The sequence below is a fragment of the Bactrocera oleae genome, chromosome 4 (assembly GCF_042242935.1).
Source record: "Bactrocera oleae isolate idBacOlea1 chromosome 4, idBacOlea1, whole genome shotgun sequence".
NCBI classification, from domain to species: domain Eukaryota; kingdom Metazoa; phylum Arthropoda; class Insecta; order Diptera; family Tephritidae; genus Bactrocera; species Bactrocera oleae.
This window is the reverse complement of record NC_091538.1, coordinates 14,276,688-14,299,880: the sequence shown is the minus strand read 5'-3', so window position 1 is coordinate 14,299,880 and position 23,193 is coordinate 14,276,688. Positions and strand designations below refer to the sequence as shown.

General features: G+C 37.3%; 3 protein-coding genes across 12 annotated transcripts; 2 read left to right on the top strand and 1 right to left on the bottom strand.

Moving 5' to 3' along the window:
- Window positions 1-207: 207 nt before the first annotated feature.
- Window positions 208-4,261, top strand: ZnT49B (Zinc transporter 49B). 3 transcript variants are annotated; one of them, XM_070107982.1, is made up of 12 exons: window positions 208-555; window positions 657-891; window positions 949-1,056; window positions 1,115-1,687; window positions 1,753-2,020; window positions 2,084-2,210; window positions 2,274-2,680; window positions 2,742-2,952; window positions 3,020-3,137; window positions 3,215-3,289; window positions 3,615-3,728; window positions 3,799-4,261. In XM_070107982.1, exons 2-12 carry the CDS (start codon window positions 787-789, stop codon window positions 3,841-3,843), a joined length of 2,151 nt encoding a protein of 716 aa, XP_069964083.1. In that variant the 5' UTR covers window positions 208-555; window positions 657-786; the 3' UTR covers window positions 3,844-4,261. The 3 variants fall into 3 exon arrangements, with proteins under 3 accessions (XP_069964083.1, XP_014090781.2, XP_036231181.2); XM_014235306.3 differs by having other exon boundaries at window positions 208-559; XM_036375288.2 differs by lacking the exon at window positions 208-555 and having other exon boundaries at window positions 625-891.
- A 5,577-nt stretch (window positions 4,262-9,838) lies between these two features.
- On the top strand, window positions 9,839-17,960 carry LOC106617878 (arylsulfatase B). 8 transcript variants are annotated; one of them, XM_036375303.2, is made up of 10 exons: window positions 9,840-9,971; window positions 13,371-13,614; window positions 13,974-14,111; window positions 14,747-14,906; window positions 15,056-15,143; window positions 15,232-15,398; window positions 15,609-15,833; window positions 16,378-16,696; window positions 16,754-17,179; window positions 17,723-17,960. In XM_036375303.2, exons 3-10 carry the CDS (start codon window positions 13,986-13,988, stop codon window positions 17,892-17,894), a joined length of 1,683 nt encoding a protein of 560 aa, XP_036231196.2. In that variant the 5' UTR covers window positions 9,840-9,971; window positions 13,371-13,614; window positions 13,974-13,985; the 3' UTR covers window positions 17,895-17,960. The 8 variants fall into 8 exon arrangements, with proteins under 8 accessions (XP_036231187.2, XP_036231196.2, XP_036231194.2 ...); XM_036375301.2 differs by having other exon boundaries at window positions 13,368-13,614; XM_036375299.2 differs by having other exon boundaries at window positions 9,840-10,079; window positions 13,368-13,614.
- Window positions 17,959-21,224, bottom strand: resilin. The gene is made up of 2 exons (XM_036375354.2): window positions 20,070-21,224; window positions 17,959-19,123 (listed from the first exon to the last, which is right to left on the bottom strand). Exons 1-2 carry the CDS (start codon window positions 20,988-20,990, stop codon window positions 18,527-18,529), a joined length of 1,518 nt encoding a protein of 505 aa, XP_036231247.2. The 5' UTR covers window positions 20,991-21,224; the 3' UTR covers window positions 17,959-18,526.
- Between the last annotated feature and the right edge of the window lie 1,969 nt (window positions 21,225-23,193).

Here is a 23,193-nt window from a genome sequence, read left to right as displayed (position 1 = left end):
TATGATAGATAATAATAATAATTTGTATTTGTAAATGAATAAGTGTATGAGTATATACATTTTACTAATGTGTACCATTTTATTCAAATTGCAAAAAAAAAAATCACTATTGTGAACGTTTCAATGTTATCAGATGGTGTGTGCTTTGGCTAGACAAAAACAAAAAGCGTATAAAAACAATTAGACGGTCTGTTGTCAAAATTAAACTGACATTAAAGAAATTTAAAGCAGCTGCGGCAACTAAAAGTTGATACAAATTTTTTTAATATTGGATGCAAAATTAATTATTTTGTGTATATAATAGTCACACAATAATTAGTGATGAAACGTTAAATATCAGCATATACAATATAATATTTCATTGGTTTCGTAAATAGTATAAACTTCTTTACGCTGTGTGCTGATGACGTAGTTTACCTGTGATGTACGGCTGGTGAAGGCAACAAAAAAAGGAAAAACAAACGCAAAGGAATGTTTTATACAAGCACTTTGATAGCAAATAAATTAACCAATTAGTTCAAATACATCACATTTAAATCCTAAACATAATAACAGGTTTGTAAGTGTACAAAACCATTATTTGGAATAAGAATTTTGTTATTGTCTGTTTTTACGCCGTTGCAGTGATTCATTGCTTTTTTTTTTATTTACTACAGTGAAGTAAAGTAAAAAGCTAATTGCCTGCATAATTACTAAGAAATAAATAGTGAAAAGTTATTTTAAAGTACTTTTAAGTTCTGCGCGCGTCTAACTACCACATCTCGCTTCTGTAACGGTCAATATAAAATGCTGCCGCGTACAGCTGAAATTGTGCGTGTGCTGCGAGTGCGACAGCATTTCTTTGGGCGACAAAGCTTGCATGCCTTAAGTAATATTGTGTCCATTGAAAGGGTAAGTTTGATATTTGAAAATAGAAATTGTAAAATAATTAATACATTTCATTTACAGCTGAATCAACACTTGTCGTCTAATGATGCATTTAGACTTACATACAGCAGAATTTCAAATAAATTATCAAATGCTCATCACCTGCGTTGCGCTTATTCCTCCAAGAAGGTAGTACCATTAAACACAGTTTTTGTAACAAAAATTCGTTTATATAAATCTTGTTTAGATCGAGGCTGCTGCTGTTACCAGTGCATCCAGTTCGTCCGCCAGCATTGGCAATGAGGCGACCTCAAAAGTTAAAACTACCAAAAAATCCGCTACAGAACCTAAGCAAATTATGAAATCCGCCACAACCACCAGTGCATCAGTGACGGACGACGCTGTGCTATCCAGTGAAACTAAAACGATGGAGGTTAAAACCAAAAAAGGCATACTCTCCATCACTGCCACTATAGAAGGCTCGAAAATAAATGATATAGTTTTCGAGAAAACGAAACCACCTGTTGTACCAGAGACAACAATACCACCAGCGAAATTACCTGTTAATGATGTGCTAAAAGAGACAGCGCAAGCAGCCGCTGCACAACTACAGACATCACCCACAATCGACGCAGCGGCGACAGCAGCGACAATGGCTGCTGCCACGGCCAATGCGAAGGCGGCCATTGCAAAAGCAACACAACCAAAAGTCGTTACGACCATAACAACGGATGCTGGCGTAGCGCCAGCAACAACAGCGGATGTGCAACAAACAAAGCAAGCAACGCCGTCAGCTGTAGAGCTAGTTGTGCAGAAGCCGGTAATAACTCGGCAAACATTTTATGCACATTTTTTAATTTAATGTTATTTTCGTACAATTTAAAGAAGCGTGTTTTGGTGGACTTCAATCGTTCCTCCTTGGAGCGCAATTTCATAACACCCGCACGCGCTATGAGCGATTTTCTGCTGAAAGCCTCAGATTTAGAGTGTCTGTCTAAGATAAAACGTCGCTCGCCATACGAACAAGAGCCACCTATAACGGTGTATTGGCGTAAGGATGTCGAAGCGAAGGCGATCGGTGTGTGGGGCTCACGTGAGAGTTTACTTAAAGAACAGCTGAAGCGCGAAGTTGAACGCAAAAAGCATCAACAAAGTAATTCTTTATATTTATTAGTTTATGTATACAGATTTAATGTTTATTATTTTTTTTTTACAGATCTCTTCACAGTAAAGCGCCGTTTGCGCGATTATCGACGTGAAATTGGCGCACGCACAGTGGTGGTTGACTCGGAACCCGGTTTGACTGGCAAATCGGGCAAAGTTGTGCTGATTGCAATTGGCATGTATGTAGAGCGTCTTTTTAAATGTGCCGGTTTAGTTATAAATCTTCAATTATTTCTTTACAGTAACGGTCTCAATTTCCTCTTTAAATCCTGCGGTTGGGTGTACTCTGGTTCGCACAGCATGTTTGCCGAGAGCATACACTCGCTGGCCGACACAATAAACCAACTCATTTTAGCTTATGGCATACACAAGTCGACACAAATGGCCGATTCGGACCATCCTTATGGTTATAGTAATATGAAGTATGTTTCTTCGCTCATTTCGGGTGTTGGCATATTCTGTGTGGGCGCTGGCTTATCGGTGTATCACGGCATAACAGGTCTCATGCATCCCGAACCCGTAGAGAATTTCTTCTGGGCTTTCTTCATACTGGGTGGTTCGCTGGTGTCCGAGGGTGCCACACTCATTGTGGCGCTGAACGAATTACAGCGCGCCGCTAAGTGTAGCGGTGTGTCCTTCAAGGATTATGGTGTGTTAACAACAACTACATAAATTATCTAATTAAATTAAATTTACTATTTTTTATGCAGTATTGAGTGGCAAAGATCCTTGTGTTAATGTTGTGCTAACTGAGGACGCTGCGGCTGTGACCAGCGTGGCTGTGGCAGCTACTTGCATGGGTCTCACTTCAATTACCGGCTTGCCAGTGTTCGATGCTGTTGGCTCGTTGTTGGTGGGTGGTATTTTGGGCGCTGTAGCCTCCTTTATTATCTACACAAATGCCACGGCGTTGGTGGGCAAGTAAGTGTTGTTGTACAAAAATGCGTTTGTATGCCTTGTTATAACGGTACTTAATTGTCGCTTGCAGATCAATATCGGAAGATTTGTTGAATAAGATAAACGCTGAGCTGGAAAGCGATGTGATGATACGCGCCATACACGATGTCAAAGGCATTGATATGGGCAATTCTTTAGTGCGTTACAAGGTAAGCGAAACTTGTGCTTTAAATGTTGTAAGTTTTTAACTAAATATGTAAATTTTTTTTATTGTATTTTTATGTAGGCTGAAATGGATTTTGATGGCCGTGAGTTGACGCGCTCATATTTGGATAAACAGGAATTGAACGATCTCTTGAAGGAAAGTGATACTTATCGTTGTTATTGTTTTTGTTTTATTTGACAAGATATCTTCACGAAATTTGGCATGAATTATTGTCCAAGACAACGGTATAATATCTGAAGAAATTCATCCGATCGGACCACTACTGCATATAGCTGCCATACAAACTGGCTGATGAATCAAGTTCTTGTATGGAATATTTTGAATTTGTAAAGGGTTATTATAGCTTCGGTGCAAACGCAGTTGATGTTTTTCCTTGTTTTTATATACAGTTTATGCTATTAACTAAAAATTGTTGTTAAACATTTTTCTAACCTCTGTTTCTTTTTATATCTTCTTTTAGACGGTACAATCATTCCAGAAAGTTGAAGAACTGGAGGAGTTTCTATTGAAGCACGGCGAGAATATTGTTGACCTCATGGGTGGCGAAATTGATCGAATAGAAATGAAGCTAAGGGTATGAAACTAATTTTTTTTTGTTTGCTTATAATTAATTTTATTAATTGTATTACTGCTTTTCTTTGCAGAAAAAATTCCCCGAAATACGACATTGTGATCTAGAAATTTTGTAAATTGCTTAATAAGTCTTATATTTAACTTTACTTTAGTGTGTAAAGCGCAACGCATGGCTCATGGTCAAAACGTCAGGTTCAAACATACATAAATACATATGTACGTGTATACTCGACATGTTCATTCTGCACGTGTTGTTGTGGTAACGTTCGTTGTATATAAGCGAAGAGTGCTACTTTTATTGATATGCAAGCGCAATTTGGACGCTAAAAACGTTAACTAAGTTTCATGCTGTGAAACCACAATAATTTTAACTATTTATGCTTGAATTAATAATTATTTCACTGTTATACTTAACTTAAAAAAAAAAAGAAAAACAACTTCATTTATTTTGGTATAAAAGCTAAAGCGATTTCATCGACTATTATATACAGGAACAAAATGATGAAAATAAAATTGTAATTATATTTATGTTAATTGTGTTCTTTTGTTAACAGTTACTTCAATTCACAATTATTTGCCATAAAATGTGCAAAGATTTGAAAATGCAACATTTTTATATTCTAACGAGGTTATATTAAGTTTGCCATGAACAACGTCCGTCCCTCTGTCTGTATACACACGAACTAGTCCCTCAGCTTATGAATCCATCTGAAGTCTTGCACACGTCCTTATCTATTCAAGAAGCTGCTCATTTGTCGGAACCGCCAATATCGAACGACTATAGCATATACTACCTATGATACAAACCGATCGATCCAAATCCCGTCTTTGTATGAAATTTTTTTTTATTTGATCATATATCTTCACGACATTTGGTTCGAATTATTGTCCAAGGCAACGGTGCAATCTCCGAAGAAATTGTTTAGATCGGACTACTGTAGCATATAACTGACATACAAACCGATCGATCGTAATCAAGCAAAAGAGTTTTTTATGCTATAAGAAACACAACTGTTAAGGGGTTAGGGGTAGTCAGAATTTTCAAATAATAAAAATTTTCGTCAAGTGTAATATCTTAAAAATATTGTCTGAAAATTTTAAGTTGATCCGATAGTTTCTGAGTTATTCGACAAATAACAAAGAGCGCTCGGGCACTTGAAAGCACTCGGGAGCGCTAGTGTGAAACTTTAAATGCGTTTTTCTCAAAACTATGTTTTTTCTTTTTTTTTTGAAAATTTCGTGACTTCAAGTCAAAGCATTGTATTGTATAATAATGCCATATTACTACTTTTGTAAAATAACATGACTTAATAGCAAAAAAAAAAAAAAATTACTGAAAATTCTCATTTTTTCGTGCCTCTGACTACCCCTAACCCCTTAAGGATATTATGACTTTGGGTAGCCGAAGTTAACGTTTTGTCTTGTTTGAAACTTGCTATCTTTTTTTCAAAAACTTAAAAACAAAACAATTTCTATGGCAGTGTATTAAAGTGATCCTTTTGGGTCTGCTATTAATATTACACCAAAATCGAGACCGAAATCCTCGTCAGTTCCCTTCATACCGTTACTATATTTCGTTGTTGTGGTTGTAGCAGCAAAAAACATTTCCAAACCATTTGGTAGCCCAGGTGCTGTCAGATCTGCATGCACTTTGTCGCCATCATTTGTTTGAATCGCTGATTTCACTGTGATTTTAAAAAATTTTCGATAGAGCATTGCCTTTTATGTGTACAATTAAGTCCACCATGTTGCTATTGGTATTTAACTGGGTATTTAATTATAACAATACAATAGGAAGATTCTTCTAACGATAATTGGATCTACGAAAGCACAACGAGCCTCCGATTTATAATCATTCAAGGTCTATCCTCTCGACCGGATTTCTTAAAACAATGCCCAGACTGTTCTATCCGCTGAAATTCAAGTTTTTAGCATGTTCTGAGTTCAATCGTCTTACTCAAGTCCTCAATTGTGAAGTACTGGGCTTCAGATATCTCTTTTCCTCAAAGACACCATCAATACGTTCTATTTTAAGCTCTCTGCTAATTACAGATCAGTTTAACTTCGGAGCTATTATGTTCCACTTGGTGCCAGCAATGATTCTTTAACAGTGATAAGCTTCAAAAATATTCAAAAGCCCAATGGTCAGATTATTGAGAGCGCTCCAAACAACATCCTTAAAAATATGTTATATCTCTGTGTTCTTTTATTGGATTTATCGCAAACGATACTGCTGTCCTCATAATGTTGTTTGAATGGAGTTTCGGTATTGAAATAACCAAGAGTATAAAGACTTTACTGGTGCTACGAAAAGCGCTCCATGTGCCGAAAAAATGAGGCGTACTCAGAAATATGAACCAAATTGTGTTGAAGACGAATTATCTTTCGTAGCTTTTTGAATATGGTTTTGTGCTTGACAACTGCATACCAAACTTTTCTGGAATTTTTAAAGTTCCATCTCGCCGAACTGATAGGAGTTCTAACCGGACACTGTCCTATTAATATGATAAACTAACCTAACATAACTTAAATACATGCATATGTATGTGTCGATTTCAAACATTGTAACACTTCAAAATGAAGCTCTTATAATTTAAGTCAGCTAAAACTGTTTCAAATCATTTCATCCATTAAGATCATACGTTGATTTTAAATGTCATAATTTGACTTTCGTGGTGTCACCAAAGTTTCGAGTTCAAACGAGTTCAGTGGTACCGTTTTCCTCCTATTCATTCGCGCACATTTTTTATCTACGATCTCTATGTATATGTATGTAAGTATATAAGCGCATCAGTTCGCAAGTGTCTTGAAATGCTGTCACTTTTGTTCACTTTTACTTTCCGACAAGTCAATTTGCATAGCCACGCCCACCGCCCACCGTGCCCGCGCGTTCGTTTAAATTGTAAACATAAACAATTATTCTCTACTTTGCTTTTGTTTACATTTTAAATTACATACTTGTATAGATACATATGTATGTACATATGCAAATATTCATATACATGTACGTATATATATGTATACTTGTGCATTTCCTAAGCCATTGAACGTATGAGTTGCCCGCCTTTTATCATGCAAATTTCTTAGCTAATCGCCGGTAGCAGCTGTTAATTGTAAGGCTAACATGGAATGCTATAACGGTTTGTTGTTAGAAACCCGCAATGGAGGGTTGCAGACCAAAAATTTTAACATTTCTTGCTGTGATTCTCATATCTTGGTTTTAGATTTTCGCGTTATATATTTCCTAACCTCATAAAATCCTTTGGCAGACACCTTTTGAGTAACAAGGTGAAAGAATATATGTACATATGTTTATAGTACCAAATGCTTTCTTTGGATATTTTATAAATATCTAGAAATCCCAGACACAAACAAAAGGTAAGAGCTTGTTAGTTGCCTTTGTCTTAACATGGTTCTTCTGATACTGCAAACTTCTAAAACGACTATTAGAAATCAAGTCGTTTGATTATTAGCAAACCGAATCATTAAGTTAATAAACTATATTACGAGACTTTATTCATAACTCGACAAGGACATCACATATGGCCATACTTTTTTTTTTGCTTAGGTTGGCAGGACTGTTATATATTTACATGTCAAATTTGAGCGCAATCTGTCACATAGTTTTTTTTTACGGCACTAAAAACAAGTCAACCTCGAGTGTGTTTTTCGAATTTTCCTATGGAAATTAACGTTGAGCAAAGAGTTTGTTTGAAATTTTGTTATTCCAATGGAATAATAATAACGGACGCAATGAAAATGTTGCAGAAGGCATATGGGGAGTCTTGCCTATCACGTGCACGTATTTTTGATTGGTATAAGTCGTTCAAGGACGGCCGTACATCGCTGGAGAACTTGCCCCATGATCGTCGTCCAGCAACGTCAACCAACGAAGAAAACGTCGAAAAAGTAAAGAAAATTGTGTTGGAAAATCGTCGTTTGACTGAAAGAGATAGCTAGTGAGCTCAACATATCAAATGGATCCGCTCATAGCATTATTCACGATGTTTTGGGCATGAGACGTGTGTCTGCTCGACTTGTTCCAAAATTGTTGAATTTTCTTCAAAAAGAGGAACGCAAAACTGTCGCCAAGGAAATGCTCAGTGATACGGACATCCAGCACATCATAACTGGTGACGAGACTTGGGTCTATGAATACGACGTTGAAACAGCCCAGCAATCATCTGAATGGCGCCTTCCAAATGAGCCGAAACCCAAAAAACCACGTCAAAGTCGATCGAAAATCAAAGTTATGCTCACTGTTTTCTTTGATAGCCAAGGTGTTGTGCACTCGGAATTCCTTCCAGAAGGTCAATCCGTTAATGGTGAATATTATTTATCCGTTTTGAAGCGTTTGCGTGAGAATATTCGTCTCAAAAGGAAGGATTTGTGGGACAACAAGTCATGGTTTCTACATCATGAGCCAGCTCATACGTCTCGTCTTGTACGCGATTATTTGACCAAAAACAACGTAAATATTTTTCCGCACGCACCGTATTCACCCGATATGGCACCGTGTTACTTTTTTCTTTTCCCTAAACTCAAATTGCCGCTTCGTGGAAAGCAGTCGATTGATGTCATAAAAGAGAATTCGAAGAAGGAACTGAAAGCCATACCTAAAGCGGCCTACCAGAAGTGTTATGAAGATTGGAAAAAAAGGTGGCATATGTGTATCGCCTCTAATGGTGACTATTTTGAAGGGGATAAAATAAATATTGAAGAATAATTAACCGTTTTTGTTTTATTGAGCCAGTCTCGTTTATATTATTTGAGCAGAATTACTCCGCCATTAGGGGTTGAGGGTTTACAAGATCATAGATAAGAATATTGTGATCTGCTCAAAAGATCAAGCAATCATTAGATTTTGCGTCATTTTTTATTAGTGTTGTAAAACTAATGTATCACTCAGGTACTATATCGACTTGTCGGTACTCAAGTCTTGATATGCATAGTATTATATATCGATATATATTAGAAGAAACTTTTATCTGACTGCATAAAGTCTATTATAAGAATAAAATTAGAAATAAATAGAACCATTTAAAAATCCGGGTTGACATACCTACATATATCCTTAGGGCTTAGTCAAAAACGGAAGTAAAAAATATTGCTCTTTCTAACGAGTATCACCAGGAAAAGGGTTCCATCTGGAGTTCCTCGATTCAATGCACTCTAAAGTATTCTTAGCCTATCTGCGATCAAAAGAGTAATGGCAGCTACAATAGATTAAGTCTTGAAATCGATATCAACTTCCGAGAGCTCATTGTTTGACGGTAAGCGATGAGACTTAAGCAATCCGTAAGTTTTTTGCGTTCCCTAGTGAGTCCCAACTGGATACTATCTATATAAAAACTCGCTGAACTTAACAAAGATTCGGAGCAAAGGATATTTCATTTCAGTTGATTGAAAGTGGAGAATGCGTACTTTCAGCATATATTTTATACGGCGTCTTAAGAGTAAGTAGCTTGAGATTACTCCTTCTATAAAAATTAATTATTTTTAGCCTGAGCATTAAACGTTTTGTTATGTTTACCATTCAATACCCTAAACTAATTGCTTTTTTTGGTAGGCCTCCCAATAATATAATATATAAAGTGTATTTAAGGTTGGAATGGTATTTTTGGTGAACCTCGTTTTCGTCATATCCTGTGTAGTTTGTCAGCTTTAACATTACCTCTCGTATCGAAGTACGTGCATTATTTCTGACTAAAAAACGTTCACCACGCCTTTTGCAACAGAAAAAATCGTGTTGACTCTCAATTTTCGACATAATATCAAGACTGGAACTGAACTCGCGTTTTTGTATGAAATTTTATAAGAGCCGCCCAACTAATTGCTTTAATTATTCATAACCTTAAATAAATAAACACTGCACTCACTATGCACTCTTCTTCAATCAGCTTTCTTCACTTCTATCTGCACTTAACTGTCATATGTAAGTCCAGCCGCCATTTCATAACATCACCTTAAAAGGCTACTAATACCTATAAACTCAATTCAACGCAGCAGATAATTTCGGCCCACACCTGCCACGATTGCCTGTAGCGCAGCTATTAGCACATTATGCTCGCCAGCGCTGGATTGCGCTAGCCGCTGGTCCGCCTTTCAATTCAGTTTGAATTTAGCGGTGCGCGCCAACGGCAGTAAGTGGCTCCGAAAGACAATTGTCAATAAGTGTACAACAACAAAGAAGCAGAAAAGACTAACGAAATAAATTAATTTAACGATTTGTTGTACTTAAAAGGTAGAGCCACTGTCAACAGCGAATTTGCGAGAGACCTTTTATAGTGGAGCGCGTTTGCGCCTGATAAGAGCATATACTCGTATGTACCTACATATGCTTCGGTCGAAAGTTAGTGTGCGAAACGTGAAGAAATTTCAGTGAAACAAACAACAACTACAATAATAACGTAGAAATGCACCAAATGAATGTAAATAAACAAAAAATACTGTATTGAACGGTGAAAAAAACGAAAAAAAGTGTTAAAGAGGTCATCCAAAGCCAGTGTTTCGTACAAATATGCTTCATGATCGATTCACGTCTTCTCATAAGCAGGAACCGAAACTATTACTTATATTTATTTCGAAATCTGTTGTTTTTCGCGTCGGTTGAGTGCGTTAACACTGTCTGTCTAATTGTATATTATTCTAAGTTTCGGTATACAAAGTTACGAAAATTTGCCGAGATCTTTCCAAGCTCTCAAAGACACCACTGCAAGTTTTAGTCTAACAAAATATTTGCTCAGAACTCATCTTATGAGTCCTTATCATATCTAACTTTTATTAAATGAACTGATAGATAGATTGCTTTTTTGAATTAATATTCGATTTGTCTCGCCTTAACTTGGCATATCTCATTTTTAATTCCTTTATAGAGTTTCATGGTGGTAAACAGTTCAAAAAAGTTTAACCATACTAAGTATATAGTATTTCAATTGGCAAGGATAAGTTCTTATTGTTGCCGCGGGTGAAAATATTCCTTAAACATATTTAAGTAATACTGTCAAGTTCCAGACACTCCTAATCTAATAAAAATTCGGGTTCGCTCCGGTTACGTAGACGTAACTGTCATATGAGCTTGAGATAAGTACAATAAACCAACTGAATGATTCTGCACAACTTTAATAAATGTTAGAGTTTATGGTATATGCTCTTTGTTGCTTTTAATGAATTTTTTTACAATTATGCAGCAAGGTGCACCGTACACATTCCCGCGCCACAATCGATTTGGTTCTATCTTCAATTATTAGCAATTATGTATGTCTTGAGAATATTTTTTAGACTGACACCTGCTACTAAAACTAGCATAATTTGGACTCCATTAATATTAAACGCCGCACTAAGAAACAATAAATATTATAATTTATTTTTGGTTCTCATTGAGCATAAATAACGAAATTTATACAATAACTCATCATCAAGAGGATCTCCAAAAAATTTAGCGCGGAAGTCCATTTTATTTCTTGTACTCGTTTTTTTTAGCAAACCATTACTTTCTCTTCCTGTAATTAGCGTCTCCAGCAGTTTTTTTATTAAGTCAATTAGCAAACTGCTTATATCATAGGCAATCTATATAACTTATATATGTATATATATATATATATATATCTAATCTACTAAATTAAAAGGTGGACCGAAAAACCTGGAACTGAATACAGCAACCGATTCTTATACCCTGAACAGGGTATATTAAGTTTGCCACGAGGTTTGCAACACCCAGAAGGTAACGTCGGAGACCCTATAAAATATATACATAAATGATCAGCATAATAATGTCCGAAGAAGTTGTTTAGATTGGATCACTATAGCATATAGCTGCCATACAAACTGAACTGAATCAAGTGAGGGGTTATAGTTTCGGTGCAACCGGAGTAACCGCTTTTTATTTTTTCATAATGAACATGATATGAGATTTTGGTTATGAAAAATGGACTTAATGCCTAAATAGAATGTCCAAGTGGGATACTCCAAATTAATGTGAACAAATTAATCAAAGGGTAAATTTCTTTACACAAAAGAAGAAACTATAAATCTTTTAAAAAAATGCTTAATAAAATCCCCGTCTGAACTCCCTCTATGCTTATAGATTTTACAGCTGACAGTTGTCATTTCATGTTCTGATTATAAACTAACCAAAACTCCTTCTTTCGGTGAAGTTTACCAGAACTTAACTGACAGTTGGTTGCTAACCAGATATTGATAAAAACATGTTTCAACATGTTGCCGATAAATTTCTGGTTAAGCTTTTAACCAGACATTGAGAAAACGGCCCTAAGTAATTGAAGTCCTATTAAAAACTGAATATTTTTTATCTCTTAAAGATATTGAAATAGACAGGTTCTATTATCACATGTCACCTACTCATAACCTTAGGAAAACATGGACCCATAAACCACTGATGAAGTGAAGATTTGGTATTGAAGTGATGAAAATTATCGAAGTCAAATTTTGACGCAATTAGCTTTAAATTATTTGATGTCAGTGTGGAGCATAGCAGAGAAAATAGCGATCTCAAGCTAACGCTTAACACTTATACCTATATTTATAGTTCGTTGTATTTCGAAATATTGGCGGCTGATTAACATACAATCAGCTTACAGATTTGTTAAATTATGCGAGTCTGAACAGTAGTTTTCACTGACATTGTTAACTCTCAAATACAATGCTTTCGTTTTATTTAAATAAAAATGTGTTTATTGCTTGTTTAAATATAGTATACATATATGTAGGTATAGTGCTTATTTTACTTACAAAATAGTAAAATACATGGCCTCATTCAGGAGTTAAAAATTTCTCAGCATACTTTGGAGCGTTTTAAGCAGAATAAACTGATTTCTAGCGTCGTTTTATAACTACGGATGAGACTTGGATCTACCACCATAATCCTAAATGGAAACAAGAACGTTTACAGTGGACTGAAGCTGGTTGTTCAGCTCCAAAGCAAGAACTCACAACGATCAGCAAAGAAGGTTATGGCTGGTTACATTGTTTATCTGTAGAAAGGTAAAACAATCAACACTGAATACTATTCCAACCTTTTGAATCATCTGGATGAAAAAATTCGTGAGAAAAGACCTGGTTTGCAGCACAAAAAAAAAGCATCTTTCAACAAGACAATGAACCTGCTTACTAAGGTGTTTTAACAATGACAAAATTCAACGAATTAAAGTACGAATTGCTTGAGCATCCACCGTATTCAGCAAATTTGGTTCCCAGCGACTACTAACTCTTCGGAAACCTCAAACAATTCCTTCGTGGAAAGCGTTTTTCGTCAAATGAAGAAGCTATTACAGCCGTAGACCGGTATCTTGCAGAGCTTACGTAAAGTCATTATAGGGATGGCACAAAATCATTGAAGCATCATTGGAATAAGTGCATTGAAGTTAATGGAGATTATATTGAATCAAACAATATATTATATTTATTTCGTGCCAAAAACAGTATTTTTTCATTTTGAGCGCAGAAACTTTTCTACCATCAACCAACCTGTACATATCTACAAGTATATAGTATATGTTTGTACAGGCATTTATGTACTTAGATATAAGTACTATACTCGTATAAGTAGTTACACGAGTCATTTGCATTGACTTACAATTACATACTAATACTTATAAACAATTATATACTTAAATACCAGCAGTCAAGTGCACTTGGACTAATTGTTACTTGATAAATACAATACTTCCATTTCCGCATGAATACAGCTACATGGTTGTATGTATGTATGTATTTAAATAATTTTGGAATTGAAGATCACTTCTATATTGGATAATATATGAAAATGTTGTTACAAACAAGTTATAAACGATTATTGTCAATGCTTTGACAGCTGCATCCGTTAAGTGAAGGTCAAGAAATTCGGACGGGTAGCAAAACAATATAAAGTAAATACGAGTATATCTAAATTTATGTAACTAATGTTCCGAAACCCTCATCTGCCGTAATATCGTTGCATTAAATTTTCGCTAGGCTCCGTCAATATAAAGAAATTATATCGAAGCTTTTTTGTAACCATTAAATTTAACAAAACTGATTATTTCTAATAGAAAAGTCGCTCTCCTTTACACACCACAGTTGTTAACGATAATATGTATGATATAAAAGAAGACCGAATTAGTCAGTAGTAAAGATTTCCAGATGAGTGTGTCTCTAATGAATTGAAACCAAATTCGTAACAATTCTTTATTTGTTAAAATATTTGATTCTCTCGGTATGAGTAATAAATTTCTATAATTATTTTCAGCATCAATACAAAATGAGATTTACACAAATATTCTATGTAATATGTTTACTAAGTATTCCCGCCTGCATGTCGCAAAGCAGCGCGGAAAATTTCGAGGAAAAGCGACCGCATATAATATTTATTTTGGCAGATGATTTGGTAAGTACAATTGCAATTTTCTTAAAATTCTATAAATAAGTTTACTAGGAAATTTACATTCTCATCGAATATATTGATGTAATATATTATATATGATTCAAATAGAGCAGTGGCTAATTAGAACCCCTCTTACTAGGGAAAGAATTGTCTGGTAAAGCTAATGAATCTCCGCAAGAGTCACCCGATCCAAATGTCGAGGAGTACCCCGAAATATGATGATGAAAGTTCTACTTCGGTAGCTCATTAGTTTCACTGTTTCTAGCAATTCCAGTATCATAGAATTCATAACTTACTTTGAATAAACAGTTCGTTCTCGGAAAGAGACTATACTTTTAAGCTATAGACGTGTGCTTGCAAAACGCTAAGCTTTTCTTGAAGTTTGGAGTTCATAAAGAGTTATTGAAGATGCTCACTGCTCCTTTTTTCTAGCAACCTACTCACACATTCCCTGGAGATATTAGGGCAGAGAATATTCCATATCTAAAGCACCAACCATTCCTAAACCGGATGATACAATAGATTGAACCCTAGTTTATAAGTACAGAGAGAGTTTAAAACCTGTATTATGTATTAGGAGTACTCTGTGAATAGAACACTTTTTATTATCTAATATATTATATTATTTCCAATTTTAGGGCTTCGACGATGTTGGCTTTCATGGTTCAGCACAAATTCCCACACCAAATATTGATGCTCTAGCATTTTCTGGACTCATATTGAATAATTATTATGTAAATCCGATATGCACACCATCCAGATCGGCGTTAATGACAGGAAAATATCCAATACATACGGGTGAGATAAAAATTTTAATAAATTATAGTTCATAATAATTCGTAAGTGTATGTGTATCTACATATGTGTATTGAAAAAGTGAGATCAGCCCTACTTGGTAACCGAGCTCTAAAGCCGTTTTTCTCTCCGGCTATTCTTATTCTTTTCAGGTATGCAACATACGGTGCTGTATGGTGCTGAACCACGCGGTCTACCCTTGACTGAGAAAATTTTGCCACAATACCTCAACGAATTAGGGTGAGCCCATTTAGCTATCGTGCCTATTAGAGGCTCCTCAGTTTTCCTAATATTTACAACATTTGATTTCATGAAATTTGAATTCCAGTTACTCCTCACATATTGCCGGCAAGTGGCACTTGGGTCATTACAAAAGCGTATATACGCCTTTACAGCGCGGCTTTAAGACACACGTAGGCTTCTGGACGGGACATCATGATTACTTCGATCATACAGCAGTGGAGCATGGAATGTGGGGTTTGGATATGCGAAAAGGTAATTGTAAAGAGTTTCACAAAAAGTAATTATTTTCTAAAATTTAACTGATTGGATCTGGTGTCTTTATATACTTGTAAGACTCTAAAACTACGTTATTAATAGTTTATGACGTTGAACTTTGACACAAAAATTCCACAGGTGTTAAAATTAAAAATTCTTAGACGAACTGTAATAAATCGTATTTTAATTATGTATCTACCTTTCGAGGAATGGATATCGGTTATGAATTTCATGGAAAATACACCACTGACATTGTAACGGATGAGGCGGTACGTGTGATAGCCGCGCACAATGCAACAGCCCAACCACTCTTCCTTTATGTAGCACATGCGGCGGTGCATTCAGCCAATCCTTATAATCCACTGCCAGCGCCTGATGAAGCAGTGGCTAAGCTGGATAAAATCGAGGATATGGGAAGACGAAGGTTCGCAGGTAAGAGAAAAAAGTACTAAATGAACAAAGTTGCCATTATACAATATTTTATAAAATGTGTTATTATTCGGGACGAAAGTTCTTGATTTTAAAGGTATATCAAAGAAGTAGGAAAAGATACAGATTTTGTTAGTTGATCGAGCTAGAGTTGGAAAGAGTTAGAGCGTTGAAAAGCAGTGGACAAAAAGTTTTCGGATGGTCGATAATTGCTAAAAAAATCGCGCATATTGGTGGATGAGAATAACTGTCAGTCATTCAAAGCAATATTTTTAATTTTCTAGAAGTTTGCTAATAATTGTGAAAGAAATAATTCCGAAATTAGGCCTCCGAACATAGTGCGATTAACATAGTTTTCAAGGGCTGTTGCAAGATTTTGAGTGATGTTTGGCTTATGAACCGCCATCTTTAAATTTTAATTCAATTCTTGATAAGTTCAAGATCAACAACAACTATTTTCTATCAGTGGTTAGCACTGGATAGACTATGTGCTATTTATTAGATTAGTTATTATTATTTAAACTTTTTCCATTTCCATTCCATACAGCAATGCTCACGCAGTTGGATAATTCAGTCGGACTGATCGTACAGGAACTGCAAAAGCGCAAAATGCTTGAAGACTGCATAATTGTCTTTAGCACAGATAATGGCGGTCCACCGCAGGGATTCAACCTTAATCACGCCTCGAATTGGCCCCTTCGCGGTGTCAAGAACTCAGTGTGGGAGGGTGGTGTGCGTGGCGCAGCGTTGCTGTGGTCACCACGTCTGCAGAAACGTTCACGTGTAGCCGAACAGCGTATGCACATCGTCGATTGGTTGCCGACTTTGCTGAGCGCGGCGACTGGCGGGCAAGCTCAACAACTGCAGTAAGTAACAAGCACACAAAATTGAGCGACACTTTATTGAATAATAATTTTTCATAGCAATGCCAGTGCAGCATTGGATGGTATTAGCATTTGGAATGCGCTTACGCGTGATGAACCATCGCCGCGTCGCAATATCCTGCACAATATCGATGATATCTGGGGCAGTGCAGCGCTCACTATGGGCGATTGGAAGTTGGTACTTGGCACCAATTATCCCACAATGTGGAATGGTTGGTATGGTCCACCGGGCGAACGCGAAGCTGCTGCCTACGATTTAAAGTTGTTACAACGTTGTCCGGTCGGCCATGCTTTGGCCACCTTAAATATGACACCCAGTGTGGCGGAGGTAATACGAATGCGCAGGGCTGCCACAGTTATGTGTGTGATGGAGACACCGCCAAACATATGCGAGTATAAGGAGAAGAAGCCATGCTTATATAATATCAGAGATGATCCCTGCGAATACTATAATCAAGCTGAAAAGTAAGTGTGCAAGAAATGAATTGGGATTGAGCTTTAAACCTAGATATTTTCGAGTTTTTTTTTAAATGTTTAAAGTCGTAAGTATTGTAGTCAAGTTGTGGAAGTTTGAAGGATAAGAAGCCTCTCTCTCTTTCGCTTTCGTTTAGCGATGTCAGAGCTGTATCAGCTTAAAACTATTTCCTGGGGTATTTTACACACTCTAAATTAGAAACAGCTAGTTGAAAGAGTTATAGAGTGCGAGTCATATACTGGTTGTGCGATTACATAGTAACACATCGACAGATTTTATTTTAATTTTTGGGTTACTGATGTCCTGGGTTAATCTATATGACTTGAAAAAGTTATTACCTAGTGAGACCTCATCTCAAAGGAATACATATTGAACCCTTTTATGTCATAGTTCATTTTTTCACGTCACTTCTTGGTATTATAAAGATAATTTTATCTATAAAGATACAATTTTAAGGATATTATCAAAAACAACAAATTTTCATTAAATTTTTAAGATTTCCAAATAAAAATTTCTTTCTTATTTAATGTCAGATACCCAAATATACTCCAAACCCTTTTGGACCAACTGAAGCATTTTAATGAGACTGCTATACCCGCCTCCAACAAACCAGACGATCCTCGAGGTGATCCGCGTTTGCACAACTATGTTTGGACAAACTTTGGCGACATAGTAGAAAGCGCGCTTGCTGGAGAGCTTAAATGAACTTTTTATGAAAGTGTGTGTGTGAAAAAATAAAAATCGCATTATTTTGTTATAAAAATCGTCAAATATTTTTGTGTTTTATTGTAACATTTGCTTGTCCGTTTCATTGCTATAATATTAACCTAAGATTTACATGTGTTGGCTTGTATATAGTATATATAAGTATTTATATTTATAAACAAATATTAAGTATTTAGAAGGTAAGGAGTACAACTTAGCATAGACTTTTATGAAATGAGTTATATGTAGTAAGTTAAATACAGTCAGGTTGAGCGACTACTTCCAAATGGAGATGAAGAACATGAAGCTTTAAGTAAAGATTGTAAAGTTTGGGACTACAGGGTTAGCAGTTTCACATTAAAACTTTAAGTTTACTAACTGTTCTTATTTATATGCCACATGCATTTCATATACACGCACTAAATGCTAACTAGATAATATGCAAATACATTACGTATATAATAGTCTAGTGTTATGATGATTGAATATCGAGTATGGGTAATGTGTTTGTATGTATGTAATATGTTTCGGTATGCATGATGAGGAGCGTTTCATTTTTCCATGCCCGCAGTTTATTCGTGGGCTCGTTGTCCGCTATGGGTCGTCACATAATCGTTGCCATTGTCAGTTACTTAATATCGATAACCGTTGCCATCATTATCGCCATTTTGACCACCAGGTCCAAAACCATTTGGACGTCCACTGGAGTAACCCTGTCCATCGAGATTGTCTTGACCGCCCGGTCTGCCATCGGAGTAGCCGTTGCCATTACCACTGTACTGACCACCACCATTGCCATTGCCGTTGCCATTACCGTTCGAATAACCATTACCATTACCGCCACTGCCATTACCACTCGGACGTCCACTTGCGTAGCCATTATCGCCTAAATCTTGTCCACTCGGACGTCCGTCAGAGTAGCCGTTGCGTCCGAGTCCTTGTCCGCCACCGTTGCCATTGCGTCCTTTACCATTACGACCACTATAGCCGTTACCGTTACCATTTCCATTACCATTACCATTGGGACGTCCACTAGAGTAACCATTGCTGCCTAAATCTTGTCCGCTCGAATAACCATTGCCGCCACCGAGTCCATTACCATTCTGTTCATAATCATAACCATTAGCGCCACCAGCACCGGCACCGAGACCACCGGCACCATTGTTAGCTTCACCTTCGTAACGAATCTGCGGACGATAACCACCCTGATCGGCTTCATAGTCAACGATCTATGTGGTCGTCAGCGCATTTAAACAAAAATTATGGTTGAGAGAGAGAGAGAGAGAGAGAGAGAGAGAGACAGAAAGTTGCGAAAAACATAAGCGAAATAAATTAGTTGTTCGAAGTTAAAAATCAAATAAATTTATAACTAAAATCCTAACCACTATGTATTATTATTTATACATAACGATGAGTACCTAAAAGTATGCTTTCAACACATAGTGTTCCAAGAGTTCAACTATATTAAGCATGATACAGCTTTCGACTGATTTTTCAACGTCTAACCAATTGGCTCAGTAACAAACTTTGATAATAATCAACATTTCTAAATGTAATGGTTCTTTTAAGTCTTCCGCGCGCTTCTAAAATAGTATCAATAATAAAATATCCTTACTTGCTTCCTTCCATCAGGCAACAACACATTGTATTGTCCCGTTGTATAGTCGCCATCGCGCATCTCTGAATGTCCGAAGGACAAACCACTCGGAGCATCTTCTACTTCGTAACTAAATTCGTATTGTGCCGGTTCCTAAAGAATAATAATGGTAAGCAGGCAAGTTTTGAAATAACTGAACAGTTCATAAGAAAAGCAAGGTTTGTGTGTGAAATAAGCGCAAAGTAGAGTTGCCAAAGTTATTTTGTAGCATTGGAAGGAGCCAAGTAAGAATATGTGTAAGCGTTAAAGGACACTCAGCATGAATTGCTGAGCAAAACTGTTTGCAAAAAGTGGCAATGTATTTAAGGAGAGTGTAACAACAGTTATTAATTTGATACTTTCATTGTAGTGTATACCGAAAACCATGGTGTAACTCAATGTACTTCAATTTCTTCCCAAAACAAACTGTAAACGGTGTTTAATTCGGAATGGTTTTCATGTTCCAGCAACCTTGTGTGTCCTATTTTTATAAACTTTATAAAAAAGCTTAAAGTTAAGTAAAAACTATTTTTACTTACACCGCTCTCTCCGCTATCACTGCCACTGCCGCTCTGAGAGTAATCATAGCCATTTGCTCCGCCACCGTTTCCATTACCTCTGCCGCTGTTTCCGTTACCATTGCGACCAGGTGGCAAGTATTCTTGTCCTGGGCGTCCACTTCCATTACCATTACCACTACCGCCATTCGAATAGCCGTTGCCATTACCAGAGGCTGGAGGACCATAACTATCAGAGGGCTTCTGTCCACCACCCAAACCATTCCCATTAAGACCTGGTGCGCCATAGGTGCTTGAGGGGCGTCCGTTGCCGTTGCTGTTACCATTACCACCTAAACCGGGAGCGCCGTATGTACTTGATGGGCGACCGTTGCCGTTGCCATTACCATTACCACCTAAGCCAGGTGCACCGTATGTGCTTGAAGGCCGTCCACCGCCATTACCATTACCGTTGCCATTACCACCTAAACCAGGTGCACCATATTGCGATGAGGGACGTCCACCGCCGTTACCATTACCGTTGCCATTACCACCTAAACCTGGCGCTCCATATTGCGATGAGGGACGTCCACCGCCATTACCATTACCACCTAAGCCAGGTGCGCCGTATGTGCTTGAAGGACGTCCACCGCCGTTACCATTACCGTTGCCATTACCACCTAAACCAGGTGCACCATATTGCGATGAGGGACGTCCACCGCCGTTACCATTACCGTTTCCATTACCACCTAAACCAGGTGCACCATATTGCGATGAGGGACGACCACCGCCGTTACCATTACCATTACCACCAAGGCCAGGCGCACCATATTGCGATGAGGGACGTCCACCGCCATTACCATTGGCTGAGGGTGGCAGGTAAGAGTTCACTGGCGGCTCGGGCCGCGCCAACACCGCTGACATCACCAACAATAAACTCACGAAACACCAAATTCTCGACATTGTAGCGTATTTCGTTTAGATTTGTTTTTGGTATGCCTTAATCGAGCCGAGTATCAGTTAAATACTTAAATTAACGTCAAAAATCTTAAAAACCAGACCAACTTATGTCAGGACTAATAGTCCTGTCTGTACAGCTGTGTCCCTATTGCACTGTTACACGCTGCCGAATATTGCGTTTTGCTACAAGACGCTTTGTTTTAGTAACACTCGGCCGACTTGACTATCGTAGTGCAAATCAAATGATTAAAACCCAAATTCTGACTGATTTCCAAGCACCAAATGTTGCCATATTTATATGCCACAAAGCAAAGACTTCTTTTTTGAAGCCGGCTGTGGAGAAGCCCCAAAAATATGCATATACCTACATGTATATATAAATAAATATAATAAAGCAGAAGAGCCATTCGAAAAGCGAGAGGATTTCCATAGCACTACCAAGTTATGATTTCGTTGCACTGATTGTTTTTGTTTTCAATTGATGTGAGATGCTGCAAATGCTCCACACGCGGCAGCCTCTAAGACTGCTTTAGTTGTGTAGTCGTTGACGTTGCTGCCACTCGTCATTCACCTACAAACGTTGCAAGTACTAGTCGCGATCAGCAATCGCAGTCGCCGCCGTTCATCTTCATTTCGTTCTCCTGCAGCGGCAGCTGTGGGCTCGCGTTCGCATCATTCGCTTTGTTAGACAGCCGCCAAGATTCTCTTCATAGCTTCAATCGTTTGTTGGATGAATAAACGAAATCAAAAGTAAGCGAGCAGCGCACGCCGTTCGCCCCCTAGTGGCATAATAAGTGCAAAATGTGGCGCAAAGGCGACAAAACTGCGCCGCCGCGTCGAGAAAAAAATATTTTTACTTTATAAAATATTAATATAAAATAGTAAATGATTTTTTGCTGAGCAACAAAACTGTTGAGAAATCTATAAATTGATGCCATTTTACTCATGTGGGTGCAAAAACAATGCGCATGCGCATATAGTGAATGGATTGATAGCGCGTGCGCGCGTTTATGCTCTTTTTCTTCTTTATCTTCTTGACAAGAGACAGCTTCTGCTGCGACGTCCTACATCAATGCCATCGGCAATTGTTAGCGCCCATATGGGTTGCTGCGCGTGTTGCCAAACAGTAAGCGAACCAACTTGTGATCATCATCGACCTCATCATTATATGCTTGTAGGTGATTGTGATGTGCGAACAATGTGCGATGACTTCTTGGACGATCTTTAGTTTGCGGCGTTTGCTCACTACCATTCACATATGAATGTTAGAAGTACGAACGGCACGTGCTTGTGTATGTGTGTGTGTGTTGTATTTTATACTTTTGTCAACTTCCAACTTAGTTAGTCAAATGTTGGCATAAATACATACGCTAACCGAATTATTCTCAGGCGGAGACAGCAGAAATCGTGCGACGCTAAGGTTCACAGGAAATTGTCAGCAGAATGAATGACTGCCAAGCGGCCTTGTGATATAGTATATTAGTTGAGCGTCTCTTTATTAAGACTACACAGAATTTACAGATAATTTTGTATTGGAAAGTCATAGTTCTGGGGCTGATTCGCAAGCTATTAAATATACTAAGACTGCAAAGGCAGTATTTTGGGATACCAAAAAACGCTTCCAGTTTATTTTCGTGTCTCGACAAAACGCCTTGAACAAACCAAATATGCTGCTGAAAGTGTTAGATCAAAAACGTTTCAGGCTTGATATTACCAAGGTGGTACAGTTAAGAGAGAAGAAAGTGTTGAGCTAATTCAACGTCGTCTTTTTCCAATCAACTTTTATAATTCGGTAAGTGTATACCGTTTTGAAAAATTAAAACTCGTACCACTAGCGCAAGGTTAAACTTTTCTGAGATTGAAGAGCTCTCTAGCGCTAGTATTCGAGCTATCCAGTACTAAAATATAAGTAGACTGCGGAGCTCCGCTCTATTGCAGTACTACTGATAGTGAAGCTGAGATTCCTTTTCTTGCAAGCTCATTGGCTTTGAAATTATCTGCTATTTCGATATGACCTGCTCCCACTAGTTTTATTAATAAGTAATTTAGTGTATAATATTTTTTTTTTTATTTTGGATCGGATTAACCTAAATATCATAAGCTCTCTAAAATCTTCACTAGAGTCTATTCGATACAGAAAACAACGGATGAGATGGTATTTGTCAAATATCGACAAGTTGCATTTCCGTTTAAATATTCAATTACT

Coding starts and splice junctions, on each gene's coding strand:
- ZnT49B (XM_070107982.1), top strand. CDS start 787: ATGCTGCCGCGTACAGCTGAAATTGTGCGTGTGCTGCGAGTGCGACAG. Junction 2,021..2,083: donor ACGCAAAAAGCATCAACAAA/GTAATTCTTTAT, acceptor TTTTTTTTACAG/ATCTCTTCACAGTAAAGCGC. Junction 3,138..3,214: donor ATTCTTTAGTGCGTTACAAG/GTAAGCGAAACT, acceptor ATTTTTATGTAG/GCTGAAATGGATTTTGATGG.
- LOC106617878 (XM_036375294.2), top strand. CDS start 10,053: ATGTACCTACATATGCTTCGGTCGAAA. Junction 14,112..14,746: donor TTATTTTGGCAGATGATTTG/GTAAGTACAATT, acceptor TTCCAATTTTAG/GGCTTCGACGATGTTGGCTT. Junction 17,180..17,722: donor TACTATAATCAAGCTGAAAA/GTAAGTGTGCAA, acceptor ATTTAATGTCAG/ATACCCAAATATACTCCAAA.
- resilin (XM_036375354.2), bottom strand. CDS start 20,990: ATGTCGAGAATTTGGTGTTTCGTGAGTTTATTGTTGGTGATGTCAGCG. Junction 19,124..20,069: donor GTGATAGCGGAGAGAGCGGT/GTAAGTAAAAAT, acceptor ACGACCACATAG/ATCGTTGACTATGAAGCCGA.